This window comes from Lagenorhynchus albirostris, chromosome 5 (genome assembly GCF_949774975.1).
Source record: "Lagenorhynchus albirostris chromosome 5, mLagAlb1.1, whole genome shotgun sequence".
NCBI lineage: Eukaryota > Metazoa > Chordata > Mammalia > Artiodactyla > Delphinidae > Lagenorhynchus > Lagenorhynchus albirostris.
In genome coordinates, this window is record NC_083099.1 from 80,148,237 (window position 1) to 80,175,759 (window position 27,523).

The following is a 27,523-nucleotide window of genomic DNA, read 5'->3' on the forward strand; positions in this document are numbered from 1 at the left end:
AAGAGACCCACTTCAGACCTACAGACACATACAGACTGAAAGTGAGGGGTTGGAAAAAGATATTCCATGCAAATGGAAATCAAAAGAAAGCTGGAGTAGCCATTCTCATATCAGACAAAATAGACTTTAAAATAAAGCCTATTACAAAAGACAAAGAAAGACACTACATAATGATCAAGGGATCAATCCAAGAAGAAGATATAACAATTGCAAATATTTATGCACCCAACATAGGAGCACCTCAATACATAATGCAAATGCTAACAGCCATAAAAGGGGAAACAGACAGTAACACAATTGTAGTAGGGGACTTTAACACCCCACTTTCACCAATGGACAGATCATCCAAAATAAAAATAAATAAGGAAACACAAGCTTTAAATGACACATTAAACAAGATGGACTTAATTGATATTCATAGGATATTCCATCCAAATACAACAGAATACACTTTCTTCACATGTGCTCATGGAACATTCTCCATGATAGATCACATCTTGGGTCACAAATCAAGCCTTGGTAAATTTAAGAAAATTGAAATTGTATCAAGTATCTCTTCCAATCACAATGTTATGAGACCAGATATCAATTACAGGGGAAAAAATGTAAAAAAGACAAACACATGTAGGCTAAACAATATGCTACTGACTAACCAAGAAATCACAGAATAAATCAAAGAGGAAATCAAAAAATACCTAGAAACGAATGACAATGAAAGCATGATGATCCAAAACCTATGGGATGCAGCAAAAGCAGTTCTAAGAGGGAAGTTTATAGCAATACAATCCTACCTCAGGAAACAAGAAAAATCTCAAATTAACATCCTAACCTTACACCTAAAGCAATTAGAGAAAGAAGAGCAAAAAAACCCCAAAGTTAGCAGAAGGAAAAAAATCATAAAGATCAGATCAGAAATAAATGAAAAAGAAATGAAGGAAACAATGGCAAAGATCAATAAAACTAAAAGCTGGTTCTTTGAGAAGATAAACAAAATTGATAAACCATTAACCAGATTCATCAAGAAAAACAGGGTCAAGACTCAAATCAACAGAATTAGAAATGAAATAGGAGAGGTAACAACTGACACTGCAGAAATACAAAGAATCATGAGGGATTACTACACGCAATGCTATACCAATAAAATGGACAACCTGGAAGAAATGGACAAATTCTTAGAAAAGCACAACCTTCCGAGACTGAACGAGGAAGAAATAGAAAGTATAAACAGACCAATCACAAGCACTGAAATTGAAACTGTGATAAAAAATCTTCCAACAAACAAAAGCCCAGGACCGGATAACTTCACAGGTGAATTCTATCAAACATTTAGAGAAGAACTAAGACCTATCCTTCTCAAACTCTTCCAAAATATAGCAGAGGGAGGAACACTCCCAAACTCATTCTACAAGGCCACCATCACCCTTATACCTAAACCAGACAAAGATGTCACAAAAAAAGAAAACTACAGATCAATATGACTGATGAACATAGATGCAAAAATCCTCAATGAAATACTTGCAAACAGAATCTAACAGCACATTAAAAGGATCATACACCATGATCAAGTGGGATTTATCCCAGGAATGCAAGGATTCTTCAGTATATGCAAATCAACCAATGTGATACACGATATTAACAAATTGAAGGATAAAAACCTATAATAATCTCAATAGATGCAGAGAAAGCTTTCCACAAAATTCAACACCCATTTATGATAAAAACTCTCCAGAAAGTACGCACAGAGGGAACTTACTTTAACATAATAAAGGCCATATATGACAAACCCACAGCCAACATCATTCTCAATGGTGAAAAACTGAAACCATTTCCTCTAAGATCAGGAACAAGACAAGTTTGCCCACTCTTACCACTCTTATTCAACATAATTTTGGAAGTTTTAGCCACAGCAATAAGAGAAGAAAAAGAAATAAAAGGAATCCGTATTGGAAAAGAAGAAATAAAACTGTCACTATTTGTAGATGACATGATAGTATACATAGAGAGCCCTAAAGATGCTACCAGAAAACTACTAGAGCTAATCAATGAATTTGGTAAAATAGCAGGATACAAAATTAATGCACAGAAATCTCTTGCATTCCTATACACTAATGATGAAAAATCTGAAAGAGAATTTAAGGAAACACTCCCATTTACCACTGCAACAAAAAGAATAAAATACCTAGGAATAAACCTAACTAAGGAGACAAAAGACCTGTATGCAGAAAACTATAAAACACTGATGAAAGAAATTAAAGATGATACAAACAGATGGGAGACATACCATGTTCTTGGATTGGAAGAATCACCATTGTGTAAATGACTATAATTCCCAAAGCAATCTACAGATTCAAAGCAATCCCTATCAAACTATCAATGGCATTTTACACAGAACTAGAACAAAAAAATTCACAATTTGTATGGAAACACAAAAGACCCCAAATAGCCAAAGCAATCTTGAGAAAGAAAAACAGAGCTGGAGGAATCAGGCTCCCTGACTTCAGACTATACTACAAAGCTACAGTAATCAAGACAGTATGGTAGTGGTACAAAAACAGAAATATGGATCAATGGTACAGGATAGAAAGCCCAGAGATAAACTCACACACATATGGTCACCTTTTTTTGATAAAGGAGGCAAGAGTATACAATGGAGAAAAGACAGCCTCTTCAATAAGTGATGTTGGGAAAACTGGACACCTATATGTAAAAGAATGAAATTAGAACACTCCCGAACACCATACACAAAAATAAACTCAAAATGGATTAAAGACCTAAATATAAGGGCAGACACTATAGAACACTTCGGGGAAAACATAGGCAGAACACTCTATGACAAAAATCACAGCAAGATCCTTTTTGACCCATCTCCTAGAGAAATGGAAATATAAACAAATGGGACCTAATGAAACAAAAGCTTTTGCACAGCAAAGGAAACCATAAACAAGACGAAAAGAGAACCCTCAGAATGGGAGAAAATATTTGCAAACAAAGCGACTGACAAAGGATTAATCTCCCAAATATACAAGCAGCTCATGCAGCTCAATATCAAAAAAACAAACAACCCAATCCAAAAATGGGTAGAAGACCTAAGTAGATATTTCTCCAAAGTAGATATACAGATTGCCAACAAACACATGAAAGGATGCGCAACATCATTAATCATTAGAGAAATGCAATCAAAACTACAATGAGGTATCACCTCACACTGGTCAGACTGGCCATCATCAAAAAATCTACAAACAATAAATGCTGGAGAGGGTGTGGAGAAAAGAGAACCCTCTTGCACTTCTGGTGGGAATGTAAATTGATACAGCCACTGTGGAGAACAGTATGGAGGTTCTTTAAAAAACTAAAAGTATAACTACCATATGACCCAGGAATCCACTACTGGGCATATACCCTGAGAAAACCATAATTCAAAAAGAGTCGTGTACCACAATGTTCATTGCAGCTCTATTTACAATAGCCAGGACATGGAAGCAACCTACTTGTCCATCGACAGATGAATGGATAAAGAAGATGTGGCACATATATACAATGGAATATTACTCAGCCATTAAAAGAAACAAAAATTGAGTTATTTGTAGTGAGGTGGATGGACCTGGAGTCTGTCATACAGAGTGAAGTAAGTCAGAAAGAGAAAAACAAATATTGTATGCTAACATATATATATGGACTCTAAAAAAAAAAAAAAGGTTCTAATGAACCTAGGGCAGGACAGGAATAAAGACGCAGACGTAGAGAATGGACTCAAGGACGCAGGGAGGGGAAAGGGTAAGCCTGGACGAAGTGAGAGAGTGGCATGGACATATATACACTACCAAATGTAAAATAGATAGCTAGTGGGAAGCAGCTACATCGCACAGGGAGATCAGCTCGGTGCTTTGTGACCACCTAGAGGGGTGGGATAGGGAGTGTGAGAGTTAGACGCAAGAAGAAGGAGGGGATATGGGGATATATGTGTACATATAGGTGATTCACTTTGTTATATAGCAGAAACTAACACAACATTTTAAAGCAATTATACTCCAATAAAGATGTTAAAAAAAAAAGAAAGGGGAAGGGTTGGTGTGTAAGCACATTCATTGTATTATTATTAACAACAATAATAAAAATTGGAACCCACCTAAAAAAAAAAAAAAGAAAGCCAGGGTGTTGAGGTTCACCTCACCAAGTGACTGATACACTGAATTTGCCAAATGTCCCAATATAACAGACACTTGGTTTTCTGGTTATTGTTGTTGTTGACTATTTTATTTTATTTTATTTTTATACAGCAGGTTCTTATTAGTTATCTATTTTATACATATTAGTGTATATATGTCAATCCCAGTCTCCCAGTTCATCACACCACCACCACCACCACCCACCCCCACTTTCCCCCTTTTGTTGACTATTTTAAAATTTGTAATAATTCACACTGAATGAATTTGCTGGGGCTAAGAGGTCTATAATGAGCCATAACTCCAGGGTTTAGGGTCTTCAGACTCTTCTTTCACCTTGGGACCCCCTCTCGGGGACCAGAACCAAGTCTGAGCTGCTTGCTGACTTTCCTTTCCCCCAGAGTTGGAACACTGTCTATGGCCGACCTCCTTCTAGCTATAACAGGGAGCTGGGAGACACAGATTGTGTCTTCCCTTCTCAGATTGTGTTATGAAGAAAAAAAAGTGACCAATTAAAATGCCAAAGAAATTTTCAAAAGCCATTAAAATCAAACCATCCCATCTGATCGGAATTGCTGAAAAATTTTATGAATTGTTAAAAGAAACATGTTTTTGGAAAATCAGTAAAGTTGGTAAGTTTGGATTAGTGGTTACTCAACACAGTGGTCAAAAGAATCCTTAAAATGTTAAAATTTTGGTAAAGCAGGAAAAGGTTAAAAACATAGTAATCAAAAATCAAAATGAAATTCCCATATGAAATGTTGATAGGTTGGCTATATTCATAAGAATATAAGAAGACTACACAATCCTTAACGCTTAGCTGCTTTTTTTTTTTTTTTTTTTTTTTTTTTGCGGTACGCGGGCCTCTCACTGCTGTGGCCTCTCCCATAGCGGAGCACAGGCTCCGGACGCGCAGGCTCAGTGGCCATGGTTCACGGACCCAGCCGCTCCACGGCATGTGGGATCTTCCCGGACCGGGGCAGGAACCCACGTTCCCTGCATCGGCAGGCGGACTCTCAACCACTGTGCCACCAGGGAAGCCCCAACGCTTAGCTTTTGATAAATTTAAAATTATGCTAAGAATATATTCAATTAATATTTCCAAAAAGAACATTCCAGAAGAATACATTTAGAAGAGAAGAAATGCATATTCACTGAATGTATTCAAGAAGATTATCTTGAAAGCAATTTTAGAGAACTTAAATTTAGTTTGGGGAAATGGTCATGCACTGAATTGATCCTTCAGCTAGCTAGCTTTGGGCACATCAGTCTGTTTCTGCCACAGCGAGGTTCTGCAGAGGATGTAGCTACTGTGGACTCTGCCACAAAGTGGGGCCCAGGAAGAAGAGAAGTTATTGGCTTGAGTGACGTTGGATCACAGCAGGGCCTAAGAAGTGGGGAGGGAGCCTAAATATGGAGCAGGCTTTTAATTTCAGGCACTCCTCCCCTAGAATACCTGGGCTCCAAAGACATCCATTTAATAAGTGCTGAGTAAGCTTGATGGGACACAGCAAAGGATACTGTAAGGAAGACCCCCTATGGCCCATACTGGCTGACTCAACACGAAGCCTGTTGGTAAATTCCAGTCTCTGGGGCAGCCATACATCAACTCTCTCTGGCTTTCTGACCTGCAGAAATGGAGGTGGGACAGCCGGGTTGGTCTTGGCCTCCGTTGACGTAGTAGTCCACATGTCCAACAGGAATCCGAATACCCAAATCTGCAGGGAGGCAGAACCCCGTTACCCACTTACTGCAGGGGCCTATTTTCCAGGTCCCATAGCAGGGTCCACCGGCAGCAGAGCCTGAGGTCTGACCTTGGGGGCCCACCCCCTCTCTGTGCTGAATGGGTGCCCACTTCATTCCTAAGTGCTGGGAGACTACAGAACTAGCCCTCAGATGGTTTTCTAAACAGGTTTTGCCGTGCTGAAAGGAAGCTAAGAATACATTTATAAGAAGATACTCATATTTGCCTAATAAAATCAAGAAAAATATCCCTTAATATAAGTTTTTATGAATCAGTAAATGTTATAATAAGTTCGGTAAATTTCCTTGTTGAATACTTTCTATTTTGCTTCAAGTGATAGTTCAGATATGTGTGTGTGGGACCACATTTCCAGTCTCCCACATATTTTTGTGCTTTCATGACTGAGCAGAAATATAATCTGGCTACAAAGAGATGAGTTTGAGAGGCTGTAGCCTGCATCTCATCGTTGTGACTGTATCTGACCCCTCAGACTTGGTCAGATTCAGCTGCCAAAGACCCTGATTTTCTTGTTCATATTATCTATCACAGTTGTAAGCAACTGAGCGTGTATTACTTGCTTAACGTCATCTATCCAGGGGTTAAGTGATGACCTAGAATTCATCCTCTCCCATCATCTGTCGGGTCAGCTCTACCTCCAAAATATATTTTGAGTCTTTCTACTTCTCTCCATCTCTACTGCCACCACCTTCGACCGTGCCACTATTGTGCCCCTCACCCAGGCCAGCACTGCAAACACCCTCCAGTGAGCCTTCCCTTACTGCCCACTGGCAGTCCATTCTCTGCCCAGCAGCCAGAGTATTCTTTTAAGGAAATCCAAATCGCCGTCCTCTCCTCACTGATCATAGAATAAAATTTAAACTCCTCGCCATGTCCAGCCTGGTCCTGCTCCCTTTTCTCAGCACATCACTCACTGCGCTCTAACCACGTGGCTCTTCTGCCTGTCCCCACCCACAAGGCTTTCATTTTGGCTGTCCTCTCCCCCTTGAGTGTTCTTCTCCCCGTTCTTTCCAGTACCGGCTCATTCTCATCCAAAAAGTCTCACCTCAAATATCACCTCCTTGGCCATTATCTTGACTCCTCGCTTGTATGTAAGCTCCACCACGGCAGGGCCTTTACCCGTCTTTTTTCCTGCTGTATCCCCAACACCAGCACAGTACCTGGCACACGTTAGTGCCAAATACTTATTTATTGAACAAATTAGTGAACGAATGCTTGCCGACTAGCTTGTAAGTTCCATGTGGGCAGGGATCTTATTTGGTGCCTTGTGCATTGTAGTATCCTCAGTGCCTGCTACATAGATCATAAAGACCGACTGAACAAATGGAATGCCTTTTTTTTTTAATCACATTAGGAAGTGGCTCCAACTTTGAAGGGGACTGAGAGGCCTAGCACAGGTAATCAGGGACCAATGAGTCACCTATTTAGCAAATTTAGTAATATAAGGCGTTAACCTTGTTAATTGACATGTTTAATTAACTTAATAGCTAAGCAGAGGGCTATGGGTTTTGGTTTCCTATCTGTGAAATGGAGGTGGCAAAGAGGGTTGAATAATATAATTGCATGAGTTTCTTCCAGAATCCTGAATCCGTGAGTCTTGAATGCTAAAAGAAGGCTTCTAGCCAAATGGAATGAGACATGGCCATCTCTCAGTTGAACTGCAAACTCTTCTGGTCAGAGACAAATGTAATTTCTTCTTGTATCCAACACACTGAGCATGGGGCCTGGCACCAGACTCTGTGGGTGTTTGACGTCGAGTAGAAATGAGGAGGAGTGGCCGCTGGTCAGAAGAGCTTAATTTGGTCACGATGGATTCAGAGCTGGGGGTTCTTGACTGTGCCACTCATTACTGGAGGGGGCAATTCTCATTCTTCACTAGACTGAGGGCTGGCCTTATCCTCTGGGGAGGAGGGAAGTCCTGATAGGTCTGAGTACCTGCCCCAGGAGTGGAATGCCCCGATTTCCTGGGGCCAGGCATGTTCACCCTGAAAAAGCAGAAAGACTTTCCCAGGCAGAAGTGCCCTCTGAGTACTACCTCAGACAAAGCTTAGTGTTGAATCAGAGTGAGACTCATGACCAAACAGTTTTGGTCCACAAATGAGAATCCTCCTTTCTGCTGCTGGCTAAAAATAAAATCATTCATCTCAGTCTTCAGAGAATGACAGAGCTGGAAGAGGCTTTCAAGATCATGCTAGTAAACTCCTCACTGCAACAGAAGCTTAGAGGGGAAGGGTCTCCTCCCAGGACCGCACAGATAAATACCAGACTCCTGGCCTCTGCCCTGTGCTCATTCCCCCACCCCAGCTCACTGTCCGTGTCTGTGTGGATGGCTTCCACAAAGAGGGCGTCCCCAGGGTCCAGGCGCTCCTCCAGGCTGGCTCTTGTGTACTCCGGTCCAGCAGGGTCCAGGCCTGCAAGGACAGACATGTCAGCCACAGGAAGCCCCATGGACCCACTGCACACCTACATGGGCAACCCTTCCGGTTCGGATCAGAGTCCCCCAACAAGGACCCAAGGGCAAGAGAACTAGCTCAGGACCACCTTTCCCAGGAAGCTCTACTCTGTTGTCTCTAACCTCTCAATGACCCAGTTTCTCTGGCTCTGAAATGTGCTTGCTAACACCAACCATTTGGCAAGGATTAATGTCAGTATTATTAATCCTCAGGTAGTAATAACAATGGCTATAATTTTTTGAGTAGTTACTATGTGCCAGGCCTTGTGCTGGGCACTTCCACACTTTCTAGTCCTTACAACAACAGAGCAAAGTAAATATTACTCTCCCCAGGCCTTAGCTTGGATCCCTTTTCCTCTTCCTCCCAAAAAGCAGACTGTGAGACAAGGATTTAAAGTGCAAGTAGCTTATTTGGGAGAAAATCACAGAAAGCATAGTGAGGGAGTGGAAAAACGAGTCAGAGTACGAAAGAAAATTTAAATGAATAGATTATCTCTTTGGGTCTCATCCCACTGGGGTCCCTCTGAAGGACTCTGTAGAACATGACTCAGAATTGTCTCAATGAAGTGTCAGGAAGCCAGGGTATTTACCACACAGCTCTGGTCCCTTATTGATTGAGGGTAGCTCCTGAAGCATAAAGTTCTCAGCACTTTGCAAGTATTTAGCAAAACTGTCTACAGGTGATTTCCATAGTGGGCCAAGGATATATGAGTTGTTACAACCCATTTTACAGTTGTAGAAACTGAGGCTCAGAAAGAAATACATGGCCTCTAACACTGACATTAGAGATCATGCAATAACAACACAATACCATTTTATCCAAAAGGGCCACAATAAGTAAATTTCAGTGGTGATCAATGACTTGATCATAAGAACAAAGGCCCAACACTTCCCTCTGCCTGCCTTAGCAAAGGCTCTTCCAGGTCATGATCTCTCTCTCTCTCTCTCTCTCTCAACCTGAGAGGATGGGCAGGGAAGAATGTTACCTGTGATCTGTCCCAGCTGGCCTTTGTAGAAATGTCCTACCATGCCCCCTACATGGGCCCCCAGGCTGACACCAATGATGTGGATTGAGGACTCTGACACACCCAGCACCTAGAACGGGTATTTACAGTGAGTTACATTTGTGTCACAGCAGCCCCTGGCCTTACAAGGATAACACTTTGCCCTGAGGCATCAGAAGCAGGTCTTGGGCATGACACACCAGCCACACGTGCTTTGGGAAAAAGTGCAGAATCTCACCCTGTTAATCACTTGCCCTCTCCCTGGGCTCCCCACCTTGACAACCCACTCACTTTCCCTTTGGTGTCCAACGTATGTGAGGCATGACCATGGCCATTTCCTCTTGAGGACCTAGAAGAGTCAGCCATTGGCACCTCTGATGTAACATGCAGTGGCATGTTTTACAGAGGAGCAAGCGGGAGGCTCAGAGAGGTTCAAAAACCTGCCCAAGGTCAGCACTGTAAGCGGCTAGGTTGAGATTTGAACCGAAGACCCACAGACTATTGGGTGGCTCTGCTTCCACCTAAAGCTCCTTCTCACATGTCACTTCCTTCTTTCTGACCCCTTGCTCCCCCGTAAGCAGCCAGAACTCACCCTAAGCTCTTCTACACCTACCAGGAGTTTACGGAGGAAACGGGAGATCTCGAGTCCCAGCTTAACCACATTTTCCACGGCTGAGAAGTAGACACCTGTAGAGCCATAAACCCAGTCCACAGCGATCACGTTAGCATCTGCTGCCTGCAGAAGGGCACTGATGAATTTGTCAATCCAGGAAGGCTTTGTTCCTAAAGCCCTAGATGGGGGGCCAAGAAGAGATAGGAAAATTATCTTCCCAGCCAGCATCGATTGTCATGGAAATTACAATGACATTTCTATAAATAGAACAAACCCAGAGAAAGTCACAAGTAAAGGGTGGGGGGTGGGGGTTGGGGGTGGGGAGGGTGGGGGGTTGGGGGTTGGGGGTGGGGGTGCGGGGGTGGGGAGGGTGGGGGGGTGGGGGCTATGGGCACTAAATCCTACAACATTTTGAGCATAAGGAGGACATAATCTCAAAGTTAGCAGGGCTCCTGACTGCACGTGTGGAGCCTGTGTGTAAATTATAAAAGAGTACCTTTGTTCCAGGTGGATGTAGCCTGAGGCCAGGGCTCAGAGCTCAGGTCAGAGTTCAGCCCTTGGCCCTCAGTCAGGTACCTCTGTGTAATGCATAGTCCACACAAACCACTGCACTGACCCTGCTTGTGTTACTCATGGGAAAGAAAAGATAGCTTTGTGTATTAGAGTTAAGATTTGCAATCTTAATTCTCATTCTATAGTATAGGCACTTTCCTTGAGGATGTTTTCATTTACTCATTCATTCATTCACTCTTTCCTTCATTCAACAAATGGGCCAGGCAGTATGCTAGGTGCTTTGTGAGAAATAAAGAAAAATAAGATATATTCCTTATCCTTCTGGAACTTAGAGTATAATAGGACTTTTCTAGGAAAAGAAGAATAGGAAAAATTTCAGAGAGCTTTCCCAAGAGATTGGGAATGGGGAAGAAGTTTTCTCAATGGCCCAGAGCTTGCTTGCGTGGACAGGGGAGCCCAGACTGGGTGTATGCCAGGGAACGTGGCTTTGGGGCATCTGGGAGCGGGCAGCATAGTGAGGCTGCTGAGCTCTTCAGCTCCACTAGCTATCTCTGGGTTGAGGGCACACACTCAGCCTTGGGTAGTGGCTGAATGCAAGATTTGCCGGAGAAGAGACTTCGGCACAAGAGAGAGAAGGGATGCCTGAGGGAGGATGTGGCTGGGACCTGGAGTGAGGGACTGGAGAGGCAAAGAGAACCCAGAGATGAGGAAATGGTGACCCTTTGTGCAGTGCCCCGCTGTCCACCTCTTCATCAGGGCCCCCAACTCCAGCTGCTCCATAGTGCTACTCTTTCACCATGTTCTCTCCCTCTCTCCTCTCACCAACTTTTTTCTGTTTCCGGCATTCTCAGTGAGCTTTGGAGAGAAGATGTTGGAAGGAAGGGTGGTGATTAAATTGGGACTCAGAGACTATGCATTACAACAAAATTTGGCCTGCAGGGCCTCAAAGAAGTTGAAGAAGTGTGTAGCGCCTGAGAAACGCTAACCTCTGGGAGTGATGGAAGTGGAAGTTTCTTAGGTCATGAAACCCAGGAAGAAGAGAAGAAGAGGAGATAAAACCCTGGATAAGGGCTTCCCTGGTGGTGCAATGGTTGAGAGTCCGCCTGCTGATGCAGGGGACACGGGTTCGTGCCCCGGTCCAGGAAGATCCCACATGCCGTGGAGCGGCTGGGACCGTGAACCATGGCCGCTGAGCCTGTGCGTCTGGAGCCTGTGCTCCGCAATGGGAGAGGCCACAACAGTGAGAGGCCCACGTACCGCAAAAAACCCAAAAAAACCCTGGATAAAAACACCACGATGTTACCCCTGAGTGATTGCACAAAGCTTACGACCTCACTGGCTGAGATGAATCATGCAACCCACACTTCAGGGAGGAAGGGATCACTGAGACCATCTCTACAACTTCCCTTTTATTCAGATATGGAAACCGAGGCTCCGTGTGCTAAAGTGACTTGCCCAGGCTCACACATATTTACAGTTGGAGAGTGTGTCCAGGGTCACACAAATTTACAGTTAGCAGAGGAGTAACGTATGTGACCAACAAGAAAGAACAACAGAATGTGTGTTCAAGCTGCTATGAGACATCTTCAAAGTCAGCAGGAGGTGAGCAATGGGACCTGTGACAGGCAGTAAATCCATTTCTCCTTTTGCTCCCCACTAACTTCCTATGGCATTATGGTCACTTTCTAGCTCTTAGCTGAGGTGATCCTATTGGTTGGTTGGCTCCCACCTGAATCCATGGATAACTAGCTTGGTTCCTAGAGTGGCATTGAACCCCAAGTTCCGGATGTCACTACTTTCTTCCACAAGCTGCCCACAGAGAGGATCAGAAGGCGTGAAGAGGAGAAAGTGGGCTTTGAGATTGGTGCCTTGGAGAAGATTAGCATTCTGGAAGTCAGTGCACTTTGTCTGTGGGGTAGGAGGTGCATCTCCTAGAGGAAAAAACAAACAAACAAATAAAAACCCAAGAAACATCCAAGGTGAGGTCATCTGTTCTTAAAAGGAAAAAAGGTGTTCTTGAAAGGAAGAGAGAAACAAGGGCTTATAGGCATTCATCATAAATCAGCAAGTGTAATAATCAGACTCATTTATTAAAGGCATCACTTCTGTAACCAAAGTCTGTGTATATTTTTCATGTATAAAGATAAAATACCAGAGAAGAATATGAATATTGCTCAGCTAGAGAAGATTAAAGGCCATGGTGAAATGGATATTGTCATGGGCTAAACTGAGTCCCCCGACACCTGCATAAATTCATGTGTTGAAGTCCTAACCCCTCATACCTCAGAATGTGACTATATTTGGAGATAGGGTCCCTACAGAGGTAATTACATTGAAATGAAGCCTTTAGGGTGGACCCTTATTCAATATGACTGGTGCCCTAATAAGAAGAGGCAATTTGGTCACAGAGAAGAAAGATGATGTGAAGACACATGGAGTAGACAGCCATCTACAAGCCAAAGAGAGAGGCCTGGAATGGCTCCTTCACTCACAGCCCTCAGAAGGAACAAACCCTACTGCCACCTTAATCTCAGACTTCCAGCCTCCAGAACTGGGAGATGATAAACTTCTGTTGTTTAAGCCACCCAGGCATTTTGTTACAGCAGTCCTAGCTAAATAGTACAGTTTTCTGGGCTATGAAATGAGCAGTTGCCCTGGGGACTAGGCTCATTCTGGTCTGAGCACCCCATTCCAGAAGGTTTCAAACTGCCCCCTCCAGCCTCATCACTTCTTTTCCTTATGAGCAGTCCAGAGCCACTCCAGAGCCTTCCAGCACCCAGCACATGGCTGCCCAGCCAGATGGTAGAGAGGACCCTTAATGAGCTGTATGTATTCTACAGTGCCTTCCAACAGGTACGTTTAAACGGGATATTTTATGGTCAAGTTCACTGAAAGGCCTTTTGCAATACTGAACCGAAACAACAGCATGAAACTCCTGCTTCCCAGGGAGCTAAAAATCTGGCCTATCTTCAATACCCAACAGCCCACCCTCACGCCTGTGATAAAGAAGGGGGGCACCTGACACCCAGTTGGTCTTACAGAAAGAGACCGGCTGGGGCAGCAGGGCACACACTGTCGCACTGGGCCCCCAGCCCCGAAGTCCTGGTGCTGTTAGCAGCTACCTCACATTCCTGCCATGGGACAAAACTATCTGTGGAATCAGAAGACAGGTCCAGGTTGCAGACTGATTTGTGCAGGGCTCTTCACGAGGAAGACAGCTATTTCAGGTTTCTGGAATGGTTATCTGCCTTCAGAGGTAACGGGGGAGCACATGTACAACAAGCAAGTGGATCTGGGGTGTGCTGGGCTGTGGAACTGTGAGCAGATTGTGGGAACCGCACCCTTAGAGAGTGCTGACAGCGGTTTCCTCAGCTCTGCACCTAAGCCCCAGACCTGGTCCCTGAGGCCCCTTGTATCTCCCTTCTGAGCAGCCAGGTCTTGGACACCCCAGCGATGAAGCCCACTATGACTGTGCAGGCCCCCAGGCTCCTCAGCCTGTGGCAACTTGAGCCCCCATGGAACACAAGAGAGAACGATGCCTGACGACTACTTCATCTGCCTTCCCCCAACTCTTTGAAGAAAAGGTGAAAGGACTCTGCTTGAGCATGAGACTTGAACCACATACATGAATACATTTGCTCTATTGGTCATGTAGGGAAGTTTGCATCCATCAGACAGAGAATTAAGAGTCCTTTTAAATAAGCATAGTATGTCACAGAGCAAGGCCCAACAAGCATCGCAGAATCAATATATTCCAGACAACGTTACCTAAATAAGATGTAATAAAATTACAAATCAGTAACAAAAGTTATTTAAAGACACATTTGGAGGTTTTAAAATTCCCTTTTAAGTAATGAATGAGTTAAAGAATAATCACAATGGAGACTAGATAATATTAAAAACTAAATAACAATAAAACCAATACAATATCAAAACTTGAGTTAAAGTAGCTAAAACAGTACTAGGCTGATATCTATAACCATAAATGTAAATATCAGGGGAAAATGGGGAAAGACACAGATTAGGTAAATTAATCTTATAACTCAGAAAGCTGAAAAAGAATAATACAGCAACACCAAATAAAATGTAGGGAAAGAAATATAAAGGAAATAGTTAAGGGACTTCCCTAGTGGCGCAGTGGATTAAAAAAAAAAAATCTGCCGGCCAGTGCAGGGGACACAGGTTTGAACCCTGGTCCGGGAAGATCCCACATGCCATGGAGCAACTAAGCCCGTGTGCCACAGCTACTGAGCCTGCTGTCTAGAGCCCAAGAGCCACAACTACTGAAGCCCACACGGCTAGAGCCTGTGCTCCGCAGCAAGAGAAGCCACCAAAATGAGAAGCCCGTGCACAACAACAAAAAGTAGCCCCCATTCGCCGCAACTATAGAAAGCCCACGCACAGCAATGAAGACCCAATGCAGCCAAAAATAAATAAAATTAAATCTTTAAAAGGAAAAAAGGAAGTAGTTGTAATTAAATAAAACAATGAATATGAACAGCATCAGTAGCTGCTCAGTCCATGCAGTTGCTCAGGCCGACCTTCCTGGAGGAATCTTTGACACTTTGTTTTCTGCCACCCCCGTACAATGGTGAGTAAATCCTCAGAACACAATATTCAGAATTAAACCATTCTCACTACCTACACTGGCACCACCTTGGTTTAAGCCACCATCATCTCTCAAAATTATGTAGCCTGTAATGCTTTTCCTGCCTTCATTCTTGTCCCCCTTCAGTCTATTTGCAACACAGTAGTAGAAAAGTAAATCAAATCATGTCACATCTCTGTGCAAAAGCCACCAAGGCATTTCACTCAGAATAAAATCCAAAGTCCTAACAGTGGAAGAAAGCCCTAAATATCTTAGACCATCCCCTTGGGGAGCCCTTTGCCTGTCTGACTATTGCTTCCTCTGTTCCAGCCAGTCCTCCTAGCTCTTCCTCTCTCTAGACAGGTTCCCACCTGAGGGTCTTTGCGCTAGCCATTCCTTCTGCTCAAAGTGTCTTTCTCTGGACATCCATGTGACTAATTCCCTCTCCTCCTTTAAGTCTTTGCTTGTCAAATGTCATCTTCTTTCCTCTAACCCCCTATTATATTTATTATTTATTTGGCTACTCCGGGTCTTAGTTGCGGCATGTGGGATCTAGTTCCCTGACGAGGGATCGAACCCAGGCCCCCTGCATTGTAAGTGTGGAATCTTAGCCACTGGACCACCAAGGAAGTCCCTAACCCTCTATTTAAAATTGCAATCTGCCTATGTGCCTCACCTCCGTTCTCTCAATTTTCTTTAACCTGATCTGTTTATTTTTATAGCAATCATCACCTAATGAAGATTTTTTATTTACCAGTTTATTATTAAATGTATTGTTTATTAATTTCCCCACATTAGAAGATACTTTCAAAGAAGGAAGGGATTTTTATCCATTCTGTTCACTCTACTGCCTAGAATAGAACCTGCCACACACAATGAACACCAAAAGGTAGTTCTCTGGAAAGAATAATAAACTAGATGTACTTAAAAAAAAAAAAAACTAGATGTACTTTTGATAATAGAGTAAGGAAAAAAGGGGGAAGTCACAAATAAACAATATAGAGAATTAAAAGGGGATGTAAGCCCAGTAGATTTTTTAAACCACAAAATAGCATGTTTATACCCATCCAACAGTTAAAAAATAGATATTTTCCTAGAAAATTGATAATCCCCTAGAAAACTATAGCTTACTAAAACTTAGTCAAGAAAGAAAAAACAGAAAATCAAATGTAAAACTGTAGTATAAAGGAATTGAAACAGTAGTTTTAAATCTATTCATCAAAAACCTCTATCAGGACAGATTTCACAGAGAAATTCTAACAATCCTTCAATTCCTATCTTACACATACTGTTCCGGAGAATAGAAAAGGGGAGAAAGAATCCAAACTCATTCTATGAAAATAGCCAAAATGTCAAAACTGGACAAGGAAAGAAGGAGAAAGGAAAAACTAAAGGCCAGTTTCACTATTACACACAGACATAAAAATCCTAGATAAAATGTCAAATCCTTCAAGGGTAACAAGTATACATCATGGCCAAGCAGGGTTTAATCCGAAAAATGAAAAGATGGTTTAACATTAGAAAATGTATCAATGTAATTCACATATGAACAAATTAAAGAAAAATACCATATGCTCAACTCAATAGATGTAGGGAAAAAACACACGATAAATTCAATACCCAACACTCCTTAACATAAGGAAGGAAGGGTACCTACCCAAAGCCTATAGCAATGATTATAGTTATTGGTGAAATATTAGAAGCATTCCATTCAGAACTGGGAACAAATGAGAATGTCTGCTATTAGTGCTTCTATTAAATATTGGACTGGAAGTTCTAGTCCTCGCTAGTAAAACAAGACAATAAAACAGGATAAAAATTATAAGGTTTGAAAAGGGGGAGAAAAAATTGCCGATATTTGCAGACAATAGGATTGAACTGTCCGTCATTCAAGACTATGGAATGTGGCACAGTGAATCATGCTCAGATACCCCATCCCTCCAAGCACCACTTTAGTCAAAGAGTAGTGACAGATGAATATCCAAAAGAGAGAGAGAAAAAGACATAGACAATCTCAAATATAAAAATAATATCTCCAAAACAGGAACAAGAATAGAATTGCAAAATGGTGATGGGTTCCAGGTCTGAGAGAAGACAGTGGTTGTAAGAATTCAGTTTTGTGAGGTAAGCGGGGTCCCAAAGTGCTCCAAGTCAGGTGTGGAAGACCCACCAGTGGTAGCCAGCATTGGAGAGGGGCTCCCCAACTCAGGAAAGGAAGCTAACAACAAAAACCATACAAACAAAAACAGCTATTGACTTTTTACTGGGGCTACAGCTTTATTTAGGGAGACAGAATGGAAAGACAAGGCCTCACTCACAGGAGCTGAGACAACGCACCTTTCTGGAGGAGAGAGGGCAAAGATGGGGGCTCGGGTGGGGAGACAGAGAGATGAAGAGAGAGACTGAAAACAAACTTTTCATTGAAAATTAAAATGAAACTTATCTATTGTGTCAGAAGTCAAGATAAGAGTTATCTTTGGGGCAGTAGTGAGTAAGATGGGATACAGGGAATGGGTTTTAAGAATTTGGTAACATTTTATTTCTTGATCTGAATAATGGTTACACAGGTGAAATCATTCTGAAAATTCATTAACCTGTGTACCTTTCTGTATGTATGTTGTACTTCAGTAACTAATTTACTTTTTAAAAAGGTTGAAAACAAATATATAAAGTAATCAAATGTTTACACAGATAGTCGATAAAGCCAATAAGTGGATGATGAATTCATTCCAGGTGAAATAAAGTTTTAAAAATCTTTGACAAAGCTTTAAAATAAGTATGCTGAGAATATACAAGGATGAAAATAAAGACAGAGCATAAGAAATTATGAAATAAAAATGGGCATAAATGATAAGATATATAGTAAAAAGCTAATTAGAAAAAGGAAATGAAAAAGATAGTCATGGAAATAAAAATGGAATCAATGCTATAATGTCTAGTAAAGAAGAAGTAAAAGAGGCTTTTTAATATGAAAGTGCAGTTAAAAAGTATAGACAATAGATGGAGAGGCTCCAACATTTAACTAGTAGCTGTTCTCTAAAGGAAGAGAATAGGAGAAGAAACAATATTTTGAAAAGGTAATTGCTAAGAATTTTCCATAACTGAAAAAAGATATGAGTTCTCTAATCACAAGTTATACTCAGGGTAATGAGCAAGATAAAAAGGAAATAAATCTATACAAATAGGCAGATGATAGTAAAACTGCAGAACATTAAGTATAAAAGATATTCTTAAAAATTCCCAGACAAATGCATTGGAAAATTTAAAAGCAATGAAAAATATAATTTCCTGAAACCTGACTCAAGAAGAAATAAAAATCCAAATAAACCTACTAGCACCAAAAAAAGAAAAAATCAAACTGGTAATCAAGAGTCTTCTCTGGCCCTAAAATACGCTAGAGCCAGATGGTTTTATTTGAGAACTCCACCAAACCTCTAAATTACAAGTAACCTTTATCTTATATAAAACTGTTTCATAGAACAGAAACTTATTTTATGTGGTCATAATCATCTTAGTATCAAGACCAGAGAAGGGCAATACAAGAAAAAAAAATGATACATAAATTTCCTTTATGAACAAATATACAAAATAATAAATATAAATATATACAAAAATAAAAATAAATGTTGGCAAATAAAATTCAACATCATATTAAAAAATACCCCACAGGAGTAGGAAAAAAACAATACCCCATGACCACAAGATTTGTCCCTGGTGATCTTCATCTAAACCCATAAAGTTTAGAAGAAAATATGAAAGATTATTTTTATAAGAAGATTGATTAAACAAGACACCAGAAGCCCAAATCACAATACGAAATAAAAATTAAGACAACAGTGTAATACTATTTTTTCTATGAGATTGACAATATGAAAACCATTTGATAATACAAAGTGTTGTTGGAGAGGGTGGGAAAACAGACGTGCTCACGTACAAATCAACAGTTATAACTTCTTTGCAGGGCAGTTTTTCTCACATTTATCAAAAATGTGTAAGATATAAATCCTTTTAGATCTAGTATATAGTGTATAAACAGCCACTTCATAAAACAAGATATATGGTTACTTTACATACACACACGCACACACACACACACATGCACTCAGATAAATGATTGCGTTAGGAGAAAGCACATGTGAAGCTAAGTAGCACCTTTTCAACGCCAACCGTTGATGCAGGGAAGGGGTGAGCAGGGGCCTGTGGTGTTGCAAGGGAAGTATGAATCATGGAGGCCTTCTTGGAAGACGTGAAGGGCAGAAATGAACAAAAAGGTAGTGTGAGCAACTACAGGCATAAAGAATGACACACCCTAAAGCTGGGGAATGAGAATTAAATGTCTTGTGGACATGACACAAAGGCAGTCTGCTGTTGGGGGTAGAGGGAAGGGAGCTTTCCAAGGGTGATGCCACTGCTGGTCAGAGGAGGGGATTTTACTCTTCCGAGATGCCCTACGCCATAAGAGGGTTTAGATTTGCTATATTAAGCAAGGGAGAGTGGTGGGTGGGGTTTTCGCTGGGTAAGGCACTGTGCAAATGGCATCTGAGGGAAACTGTGCTAAAGGTCATTGGTTATCTGTGGTGAACAGGACTAGTTATCATAGTACTGCCAAGAGGGATGACAAGCCTGAACTTGAGCTGGGTCGGCAAGAACAGAAAGGACCTCTAACGATCTCAATGACAAACTTGTTGTTAGTTTGGAAATTTTAAATTTTAAAATTAAATATATCTTGGAACAATGGATATTTACAGGGGGGAAAATGAATCATGTTTTGGAATTAATCACATTTTATTTTTTTATACTCTTCCTGGCTTGTGCAAGGTGAAAAGGAGTAACGCAGATTTTAGAAAAATGAGTAAAACAACTAGAGGAAGTTCAATTTTTGTGACTTAAGAAAGTGCTGTCATTCCCATTATGATTGAAGGTTTTTTTTCTCCCTCTTTTAAATACATCTCAGGAGAGGGCTTTTAGGGGACCTTCCAAAGGTTAGCGCTACATAAATAGATGGCTTGAAAAAATAGAATTATTGACCGAAAGAAGTCCCACCCAAGGCCCCAGCGCCGACTTACCTGTACTTCCAACACTGAGCCACAGAAGAAGCCCCCATGACCAGAAGCAGCCCTCCCAGGGGTCTGGGGCCATCGTTGAGCTGGAAGTCTCAGAGCTGGGGTGAAGCCGACCCCTAATGACAAAGAGATCTCATAACCCAGGCTCTCACAGTTTTGAACACTAAACGCCCACTCGGGTCTCACTAATCATTAACTGGCCTCATGACCTGTAACAGGTCTCTCCCTATTTGTCTAACTTCCCCAGTTTTTCTGTTTCTTCTTCTCAATGAAATGAAATATACTTTTTCTTTTCTTTTTTTTAAAGCAGGGGACAATGAAACACATTGCCCTTCCTCTCTGAGCCAAACATCATCAGGAAACTATTTCCTGCACCTCTCCCACTTCCCATTATAAAATGTTAGTAAAAACCAAGGCAGAAGTCTTTCATCTCTAGGGGATCACAAACCCACATTGTCCCAGAGTCATCTGTGGACGTGTTTGCCCCCTAGGAGGACTCTGAGTGGCTTGAGGGCAAAGGCCTTCTCTTTTCATTTTTGAGTCCCCAGTGCCCAGCACAGAGCTGAGCCAACAATGTATTAATATGTTTCGTGTACATTTAACGGAAATAACGAAAGAAGATGAAGTTGGCCTCTGAGAGTACTATCCTCTGATAGAATCTTGGGGCTAGAAGTCCAACCTCTAAGAAGAGTCGTTCAGTGTCTTGAATTCACTGATAAGAAACAAAGAAATAGAGAATGAAAATGAACTATGGAGACCCTTCTGCTGGAAGTGGCAGAGCTGGCCTGGAACCAGGGTGTTTCCAGTATACCGCATGGCCTCTTCACCCAAAGGAGTGGCAGAAACCACAGAGCACTAGTTCTAGATGGGTCAGGGGAAGGGGGAGCCACCATACTTGCCCAGCTCTCCTTAATTGCAGCACATTGCTGTGAGGCAGAGAACCCAACAGGGCAGTATGGAACTTTCTGGACCATAGCTCTGTGAGGGGAGTACTATCTACATACAGCTTCAGGGTATAGAGGGGTTAAGTACCTTGCACAAGCTCATGCAGAGCTGGGATTTGAAGCAGGACAACCTAGCTCCCGAGGCCATGCTCTGAACCACTGTGCCAACAGGCGGCACCAACCACTGCACCAAGCCGTGCCAGGCCTGCCCAAGACAGGGATAGACTGATTTTGGAGGGGCCAGCTCTTGCTTCCCCTCCTGCCCATGATGCCACTGATCAGGTGCTGTTGTCACCAGCAAGGGCACTACTGAAGGCTGTTCTGACGTCAGAGACCAAGCCAGGTGTAGAGGTCCACCAGGTCCTCAGAGAAAATAAGCCAGGATGGGACTAGATGTGCAAGAGATTTATCAGGGATAAGACCTGTGACGAATAAAAAGGGGAGCTGAAGACAGTAGGGCGACCCTTTAGACCCTGCTGCAGGGCTGACACCTGCGCAGGACAGGGAGAAGGAAAGAGGATTGCACGGGAAGCCCCAGAACACCACGCAGTTCCTGGAATGTCCTGGCCAAGGCAGTGGGGAAGCCTCAAGCTGAAGTCTCTTGTGAAAATGAGCTGTGTTAGCAGCCTTGCCCTGCTCAGTCACTAGCTGGGGGCAGTCTCAGCACAAAGACGAGGCTAGATCCAGAAGGGCAGCAACCAGGACCATCAGTCAATTAGGTTCCTCACAGCAGGAGACTGAGGACTGCGTTCTCCTGGCCACTCCATCACACCCAGAGCTGGCGCGTCAGGCCAGTCATTCCAGCTTTTCCAGCACAGTGTTCCCTGTGCAACATCAACACAGCTGACTTGTAGAGAGTGCCCTCCCTGTCACATTCATCGTCTGGTGCAGTGCTCTCCACATGGGGCTGGAGTGGTCCTGGGCCAGACCACCTGCCTCAGAATCACCCAGGGGACGGGGGGCAGACCACTGGGCCCAAGCCAGACACACTGAATGAGACTCCTTGGGGTTGGGCCCCAGACTCTGCAGTTCTAGCAGGCTCCGCAGATGACTGTATGCACGTCAGAGCCACTAGTCTTCTGTTAATTCTAACCACAGCCATCTCCGTTTCACCAGTGAGGAAACTAAAAGCTCACAGAGGCCAGAGACCTGGGGAGCCCTGCTTCAGGGGGCCAAGAAAGCGAGGTCCTCCTGGAAAGTGAGGTGACGTGTTTTAGAAGGTGAGGATAGAGATCTTTCTGCAGGAGACACTGGTAGGGAACACCACCTTATAATCAGTGTATATGGTGCATCTCCCCCAGGGAGAATGTCAGCCTCGGGAGGGCAAAATTCTGGTCTCTTTTGTTCAGTGAGGTGTCCCCAGCGCCTAGCACAGTGCCTGCCACACAGCCAGTGCTCAATCTTTGCTAAGGAAAGGCATGGTACCTCTGGTATGGTGTGCTCATTTAGAGAGGGCAGTGGGAAGGGGTCTGATCCGAAGACCACACCGAGGCCCCCACGGTGCAGTGGAGTCAGATGGCTTTACTGGCCTAGGATCTAGGAACACAGGGAGGCAAGCAAGAGACCAAGGACACTGGGTTCAATATCCAGTGCTCATTGCTCAGGGCTCCCTGTTGCGTGCCTGCTGTCTAGAACTGTGCTTGGCACATAATAGGTGTTCGTTAAACACTTGTTTTGAAAGAAAGGGAGGAGAGGAAGAGAAGGGAGTGGAGGGGAAGAGAGGAAGCTACTGGCTACAACCCCTGGAATCCATAGAATCTCTTTCGGCCTTTCCTGCCTGCCTGTTCCCAGCTCCGATTCCCAGCTTCCTCACCTTCCTTCAGGATCCCGGGCTGACAGTTCCATAAATGAATAAGCCTTCATGTGTGTGTGCATGAGTGCATGCACACATGTATAGAAGCATGGCCTTCAGTTTAGGGGTGGGGTTGGGAGTGGGGGGAATATAAACTAACATACTAACTAATATAAAATCATCTTAGGAAATTATAATTCTGAGCCTCACCAGTTTATTCTATCCCATCCTTTCTGAACTTTTTACACGCTTGCTGACCCACTACACAAACCTTCTGCACCTTGCTTTTCACACTAAACAAAATTCTTTCCACCTGCCTCATTTGTTTTTTAAGGGTGCATAGAAACCCAGTAGAACTTCTCATGAAATTTTAGTGCACAGTCCAAGATGACTCAAGCCCCTATCCTACTCGATTTTCAGGAAGTCTGAACTTTTGCCAGGTTCCTTTCCAATTTGAGGTGAAGACCATGATTTTGGAGCCTCCACTCCTGGTGTTCCATATGTACTGCATGTGTATACACGTGCGTGCACAGGCGTGCACGCACATACACACCCATTCTCAGAACAAACCATAATACACGAGCATAAGGCCATCTAAACTCTTGTAAAGAGAATACTTCATGCCCTTTGTGCCCCAAACCACATAACTTTGCTTTCATTTTAAAGCTGTCTATATTGTCTCTGTTTTCCTTGGAAGAAAAGGTAGACCCTTGCTTTACACTTGTCAGGAAAATGTATCACAGGTGTCTCCAGACCTCCAAATTTTGAGAAAGACTGAAAATTGCAGCTTTTAAATGACAGTTTGATGCCAAATTCTATGGTTTAGTTTTTGCTCCCTGAGATCTCCTAACTTCAAAGTAAAATGACTTGTGAACCTTGAGAGCTTGTTGCTGGGTGTGCAGTACTGTAGGGCGATTCCCCGAGAAGCTCGAAGGAAGAGGACACCCCGGGGGTCCCCTTGTTGTGCCTTCTAAGTGGTGGAAGAAACTGGCTGGAAGTGACCCATCTGCCCATTCCACGGGTTCAGCTGGGCTCAGCTCTGCCCACTCCTACCCCTGCCCCCAACGTGCATCTCAAACCCACCACCATCTTTCCTTTCGATGTCACCTCATAGCTGTGGGAAGGTGGAGAGAGGCCACAGGCTGCTGCCAGCACCATCTCACTCCTGGGTTTCATTTTGGCTTTGTCTAAGGAAACATTTTCTAATTATAGCCAACAATTAGAGTGTGGTAGGATTGGAGACAAGCAGACCTGGGTTAAACTCCAGCTCCATCTCACCCCAGCCGTGTGACTTCAGCTGGATGGCAGCTTCTCTGAGCCCCAGTTCTTCACCTGTTAACAAGCTCTAGTAAACTGCCTGACGCACAGCAACTCTTTCTTCCTCCTCTTGTCTTTCCTTCCCCAAAGGAGAGAGTCTCACCAACTCCCTAGGTAGGTGTCAATATCCCCAAACCGAAACCCCAGGGATGAGAAAATGATGGCAAGACTGATGGCCCTCTCTGCCATGCCTAGATGACCCCTGGGTCCTTAACCAGACCCCATTCCTTGAGGAGCTGATCCACTGGGATGGTTGACTGTGAGTGAAATCATCAGAGTCTCTATTCCCTCCCTCACCACCCCCAGTAGCTCTGGCTGTTTTAAAAAGATGCACATTTACTTGCCCTGGAGAGGTGGAGACAGAAGAGGAAGTGGAGAATGTGTGGTTGAAGAAGCTTGGAGAAGGGCAGATGAGGCCAATGCAGATCTTAAAAACGTATATATTGCCAAGACTTCTAGAAACATCTAGCAATCTTAGGTACCAAAGAAAGCAAATGAAGTACCATCATTTAGCAGGTCAAAAAATACCATTAATCCCTGTAATGTTACTCATGACCTATTCTGTTTTTCAGAACACAGATGTTAACTTGATTAGCATAACAAGTTCATACTGTCATTCAGGTCATCTTTTAAATTTACTCTAACACTATGCATATAATTAAGTCTGTTGTCTCTTTCCTCTGTTCATTCTGGTCCTCCCTCCTCTCTCTCATTCTCTCTCTCTCTCACTCTCTCTCTCTCTCTCTCTCTCTGTCTCTCTCTCTCACACACACACACACACACACACACCCCAGCACTCACAGTCAGGAGAGAAGGCAGAGCCCAGGAGCCCAGGTGCGGGTAGGTGGAGACAGAGGTGAGGATGGGTGTGACAGTTGTTCTCTTTCGATGGCTTCTATTTTCTCAGAGAAATAGGAAGCAAAGCTGCCAATTGAGAGTCAAGCTTGGAGAGGTTTTGAGGTTTGAGAAAAAGGAGTCTGAAAGTCTGATCTCTTTCTGAATTGTGACTGCTGTGAAGAGTGAGAATTTGCATAGCAAATAGAACAGGATCTTAAAAAGACGCTATCTCTTGTCTCCAATTGCAGCTGAAGTCCTACTAGCAAACAAAAAATGCTACGTCTTCACCCTCCTACCCTGCCGGGACCCCGTTCACCGCCACGCACACACCTCCACCACTACATTCTAAAGAGACTGGAAGGCCTTGGAAAGACAAATCCCAGTGGGGCTTACTAGGAGGCAGCAGAACTGCTCTAGGAGACCTCCCTTCCCCACCTCCCCTAGCTGAAAATCAGCCGTTTGAAGGAAAAATCACAAGAATCCTAAGTTCTATGGGGGGTTTCCCATCCCTTCCTGAAAGGGAAGGAAAGGTGGTGCTCTACCTCACCCTCACAACAAAGCCAAATGAGGGGGGCTACCAGCTGAGAGTGAGGGTGACCACATGAAGGTGACAGTGGCATTTGCTACCAAGTCGGCTGTCTGCTAGGCAGCCTGATCCGTCCTCCTGATCTGTCCTATTTGAGATGGATGGGGGAAATGTAGACAGCAGCAGGTGGGGCAGGCTGCACTCTCAGTGGTGGATGTGACCGGGAAGGATGAGTTTCCCTTGGGTTGAGTAGAGCCCTCAGAAGACAACTGGCTTGACCCTTTCCCATCAGGGCTCCACTGGTGAGGGTGGTCTAGGGCAACACTGGAGAGGGACAGGGAACCCCAAGAGAGGGAGGCAAGGAATGAAAGAGGCATCCATGTCTCCATTTCTCCTCTAAGTCCTCTGGGCCCGGGACTGACTATGGTGGGGAGAAAGGAGGACATGACATTAAAGTGTTAGAATTGATCAAACTGGACTGGGATTCCTACTTCTGGGTATATACCCAAAGGAAATGAAAACAGGGTAACAAAGAGATATCTGTGTCCCATGTTTATCGCAGCATTATTCATGATAGCCAAGATATGGACACAACTCAAGGGGCTGTCAACTGATGAATGGATAAAGAAGATGTAGTACATATATACAATGGAATATTATTCAGCTATGAGAAATCCTGCCATTCGTTGACAACATCAGTGGACCTTAGGGCATTATGCTAAGTGAAATAAGCCACAGAGAAAGACAGATATTACACGACATTACTTATATGTGGAAGCTAAAAAAAAAAAAAGTCAAACTCATAGAAACAGAGTAGAAAATTGGTTGCCAGGGGCTGGTTGGGGGAAGCAGTGGTAGTGAGGGAAATAGGGAGAGGTTGGTAAAAGGGTACAAACTTTCAGCTATAAGCTGAATAAGGTCTGAGGATCTGATGTAAACCATGGTGACTATAGTTAATAACACTATATTGTGTAATTGAAATTTGCTAAGAGAGTAGAACTTAAATGCTCTCACCAGAAAAAGATAAACATGTGAGGTGATGGATATGTTAATTAACTAGATGAAGGGAAACCTTTCACAATGTATATTAAATCACCACAAATGTACACTTTAAATATCTTACAATTTTACATGTCATTTATACCTCAGTAAAGCTGAAATTTTAAAAAACTAGACTGGGATGGACTGGATTGGGTTTTTAATACCCACCACCACACCCCCATCCCAAGGCCAAAAAGTTGATGCTAGGGGCAGGAAAAGCAGCTTCAATGCAGTATGTATGAAGGCAGTAGCTAGAGAAAAAGAAAATCATTCCATGTTTGCTTCTCACTAAATTCAGACCATTCACCAAACCAGTTACAGAGGTAAAACACATCATGCTTCAGAATCCGCTTGTTAAAATACTTTTCTTCTCTTTTCTATTTTGTAACGTTTAAGCATCTCGGTTCTGCTGTTTGGGCAGTGCTAACTGAATTCTAGTTCTCCACCTTAAAACTTCAGGGTCTCCTGATTATTGGTAAACGAAACCCAGAAGACCAGGAAAAGATGTTTCCTCTTCTCCTACAGCTGCAGAAAAGCACACACTATTCTGCACTATAATGTCAGTTTTTATCAAAAACTGGGAAATTACAGTCACGAGAGGCTCCATCTTAATCTTCTGTTCAAGAATCTTGTGTAAAAATGTATGTACTGACTGCTTTCTATTATTCTGAAACTGTCCTCAAAATATTTCTACAAAGAAGTCTTCTTTTACACCTGAATTTAAGACACCTGAATCTAAGAGGTTATTACCATGTTCTGTAAATTGTAAATCCCCACCCCTAAAGTCTGTAATTCTGATTGTCCTGCTGAAGAATCTGCTGTCCTAGTTGTAATATTTAAAACACGTCTGTTTTCTGAAATATATAAATACACATCAGAGCTTTTTTTTTTTTAACATCTTTATGCCT

The 27,523-nt window shown here is 43.0% G+C and overlaps 1 protein-coding gene across 5 annotated transcripts in view; it reads right to left on the reverse strand.

Annotated features, from left to right (window-relative positions):
• The window catches only part of PLA1A (phospholipase A1 member A), a 33,746-nt gene extending 13,317 nt beyond the window's left edge, over positions 1 to 20,429 (reverse strand). For 2 of the 5 annotated variants that reach the window (XM_060150543.1, XM_060150542.1), the window contains exons 1-6: positions 20,162 to 20,427; positions 12,237 to 12,438; positions 9,995 to 10,172; positions 9,364 to 9,472; positions 8,235 to 8,336; positions 5,792 to 5,881 (exon numbers count right to left, since the gene is read on the reverse strand). In XM_060150543.1, the coding sequence (XP_060006526.1) occupies positions 5,792 to 5,881; positions 8,235 to 8,336; positions 9,364 to 9,472; positions 9,995 to 10,172; positions 12,237 to 12,438; positions 20,162 to 20,234 (754 nt within the window). In that variant the 5' untranslated portion in view covers positions 20,235 to 20,427. Of the gene's footprint in view, positions 1 to 5,791; positions 5,882 to 8,234; positions 8,337 to 9,363; positions 9,473 to 9,994; positions 10,173 to 12,236; positions 12,439 to 20,161 lie in introns of all 5 variants that reach the window. The other 3 variants (XM_060150545.1, XM_060150541.1, XM_060150544.1) reach the window with 2 other exon arrangements.
• Positions 20,430 to 27,523: the final 7,094 nt, after the last annotated feature.